At 24.8% G+C, this 3,395-nt stretch overlaps 1 protein-coding gene across 1 annotated transcript; it reads left to right on the forward strand.

Annotated features, from left to right (window-relative positions):
- Nucleotides 1-687: 687 nt before the first annotated feature.
- On the forward strand, nucleotides 688-2,869 carry LOC105193367 (juvenile hormone acid O-methyltransferase). Its single transcript, XM_026130565.2, has 5 exons — nucleotides 688-1,147; nucleotides 1,420-1,591; nucleotides 1,885-2,017; nucleotides 2,177-2,324; nucleotides 2,464-2,869. Exons 1-5 carry the CDS (start codon nucleotides 961-963, stop codon nucleotides 2,640-2,642), a joined length of 819 nt encoding a protein of 272 aa, XP_025986350.2. The 5' UTR covers nucleotides 688-960; the 3' UTR covers nucleotides 2,643-2,869.
- Nucleotides 2,870-3,395: the final 526 nt, after the last annotated feature.

The raw sequence follows: 3,395 nt of genomic DNA on the forward strand, positions 1-3,395 counted from the left end.
TATACTATAATATAAAACATTTAATTAATAGATAATAATAATTTCTTAACATCCATCTTTATCTGTACTGATATACGTGTATCAAGTCAAATTTAAAAATATACAACTTTGAACAATAGTTACAGTGTGTGTGTTTAAATTCTTGACTCATATTCTTAACCGTCAAATGCACAAAATAATTTATATATTAAAAACAAGAGTAAATAAGAGATCAAATTTCTTGCATTGACCAATTGAAAACGTTATTTTCCTTCTTTTGGAGTTTTGAATCTGATTGTGAAAATGCACTTTTTAATGAAATTATTCTGTGGATCTGTGTGCATGTAAAAGTCCCGTGAATCAATTCCATTATAACGATAAAAAAATGATGATACACATTGATGATGTAGAAAAACTGTCAAATAATTGTTTAGGCTTCATATACGGTTGCAACAGATTGTATAGAAATTCATCGAATATAAATAACGTTTTAATTTTTAATCGTTAAAGCTTATTATTCTTGTGACTGTTTTTGACTGTTACATATGCATATATATATATATATATATATATATATATATATATATATATATATATACATACAGCTTAAATCTGTACATAATACTGAGGAGGACTAAATACAGCCAAAACATGTTTGTTTAATTAAAAGAAGATAAAAATAATTTACATAAAACATCTTTTTTGCTTGTTATTTGGTTGTTTATCTTTTTACTCAACAATTGCATTTTGTGCTAACTAACAACAAAACTAAATAGTTTTATTGACGGCACTAAAATTGTTTTCCTAATATGTTAATGAATAATTTTATGTGGTTTGAAGTATATGTGAAAAACCACAGAACAATTTAAATAATAAATATTAATAAGTTTCTTGCACCTTATCGTAAAGTATATAAGACGCTGTTAAGATAATACCGCAGCACAAAATTTTCAAAACCACAGTGCAAAAGTCCGGGAAATCATGACTAGTCCAGAAGTTTACAGTGCAAATGACAACCTAATGAAATATAACGTAAAGTATATACTCGAAGAATTTGCCGAGAATCTAACAAATATGCGTGGAAAGTGTATGGACGTTGGTTGCGGTCCTGGAGATATAACAAAGAACTTATTGTTACCGGCTCTTGGCTCAGATGCACGAATAATTGGTAAAAACATACATTTTAAAAATAACAAAAAACCAACGTTAAATAATTATTTAATTTAATGATTGCATAATAACAAATAAAAGACAAGTTCGTTATACGCAAAGCAACAAAAGAGAGATATATAACCAAATATTGAACATTAGGAGATAATTATGTAAATTATTTTGATCTCTTTTAAATTAAAAAAACATGTTTTAACTGTACACAGCTTTCCTTTTTTTTCGCTATTTCATTGTTCATCTCTCTCTATTCAAATATTACATTTTGTGAAGGTACGGATATTTCGGAGAAAATGATTAAATATGCAAATGTATCGTCGAATGATGAAAAACGTGTCCATTTCGAAGTACTGGATATTGAAACTAAAAATTTACCTGAAAAATATATTACTGAATTTGAGCATGTATTTTCGTTTCACGCTTTGCACTATTGCTATGACATTAGGTAAGCTGGGTAATAAATATACTTTAAAATATACTCCAACCTTTATTAGTAAATGATTTAAAACAAGTGTAAATTAATCTGTGTTTTACTTTTTAAACATATTGTGCGTGTATATGCATTAACTTTAGAATAAAGCAAACATTCCAAATAAATTTATGCACATATTATATACTTATTCATTACAAATTTATCAAATGTTTTATATTAAATTAAAAAACGTCTTGTTCAAAAAATATTTTTATAAATATAATATTGTTTAAAAACTAATTACATTAATTTACTTTTTTTAACAGACAAGCTTTTAAGAATATTTATCAAATACTACGACCCAATGGAACTGCGCTTTTATATATAGTAGCTTCTCATGATTTGTTTGAAGTTCTTAGAATTTTAGCGCGAGATGTTCGCTTTGAACAATATATACCGGTAAATATATTATTAATTATCATAATATATTATTCATTTATAATTATTATTGTATTATACGATTTACTTTTCATTATTTTTATTATATTTTTATTACACGTTTTATTATTACTTTATAACATTTGAATCATAAATTGTTAATTATTACTTTACATACAGGATAAGATAAGAAACTTTGGGCCGTATCATAATTCAAATAATGCTCGCAAAGAGTTGAAAGAATTACTTCAAAGCGTCGGATTTACAGTTTACCATTGTAGCCTTCGGGAAGCGAGTTATTCCGAGAAAAAATCAGAACTGTTTTTGAGTAAGTGATTTTAAAAATAACAAACAGTAAATTTACTTTGTAGAATCACTAGGAAGAAACATTAAAAAATTTTCTTTGTCCTATTTTATCTATTTAAATTATAATTTAATAAAAAAAATTAAATACTTTTTTTTTACAGAATCAATAATATCCATTTTGCCATTTCTTGAAGACATGCCAAATGATGTAATAGAAAAGTTCAAAAAAGTATTAATATATAAATACTTGAAAAAAAAAATTAACTATAAATCAATAGATAATGAGGAACTTACATTAGATCTATATAAAGTGTTAGTAGTTTATGCGCAGAAGATATAACAATTGCATAAACATGTATACAATCATAGAAACATAGTAACACATTTGGTAGACAGCACTAACACTTATATTAATAATTGTTTATAATATTAATAATAAATACCATACTATATAGATATACTATAATATAAAATAATTAATAGTCAATAATAATTTCTTAACATACATCTTTATCTGTACTGATATACGTATATCAAGTCAAATTTTAAAATATACAACTTTAAACAGTATTTCCAGTGTGTGTGTTTAAATTATTTACTTATATTTTCAATCGCCAAGTTTGAACACAAGTAAATTTTGAAGGAAGAAAGATAGTAATTATTTCAAATCCTTATTTGATTCATTAACTAATAATTACAATTATTACACGCTGAAGAGAATTGAGACCCAGGATCGAAACGTTTGTAAACTGATTATTATTTCTGTACGTAAATTAATTTGGAAGATTTGTTTATCCTTAATATCGTATCTCCTAACAATCGTGAAAGCTTACATTGGCAATTGATTTTGTATTTTAATTTATTCTGGGAACCACAATTACTGTTTCACTTTATTAATTTCAATTAAAATTTGATAGAGTATTACAAAACGTTCATAACATAAATGTACAGAAGTAAAATTAAATAAATTTTAGAGAATATAATCAAACATGCAAAAAAATGTACAATAACAATAAACGACTTAAACTATTAGACTTAACTTTGAAGTATTAGATATTCAAACTAAAAATTTGACTGTAAAATTTGTTTCAAG

This window comes from Solenopsis invicta, chromosome 6 (genome assembly GCF_016802725.1).
Source record: "Solenopsis invicta isolate M01_SB chromosome 6, UNIL_Sinv_3.0, whole genome shotgun sequence".
Classification (NCBI taxonomy): domain Eukaryota; kingdom Metazoa; phylum Arthropoda; class Insecta; order Hymenoptera; family Formicidae; genus Solenopsis; species Solenopsis invicta.

Bases quoted from the DNA above. Each gene is read 5' to 3' on its own strand.
- LOC105193367 (XM_026130565.2), top strand. From the start codon at position 961: ATGACTAGTCCAGAAGTTTACAGTGCAAATGACAACCTAATGAAATAT. The intron at 1,592-1,884 runs GTAAGCTGGGTA...TTTTTTTAACAG, and splicing joins CACTATTGCTATGACATTAG to ACAAGCTTTTAAGAATATTT. The intron at 2,018-2,176 runs GTAAATATATTA...CTTTACATACAG, and splicing joins GCTTTGAACAATATATACCG to GATAAGATAAGAAACTTTGG.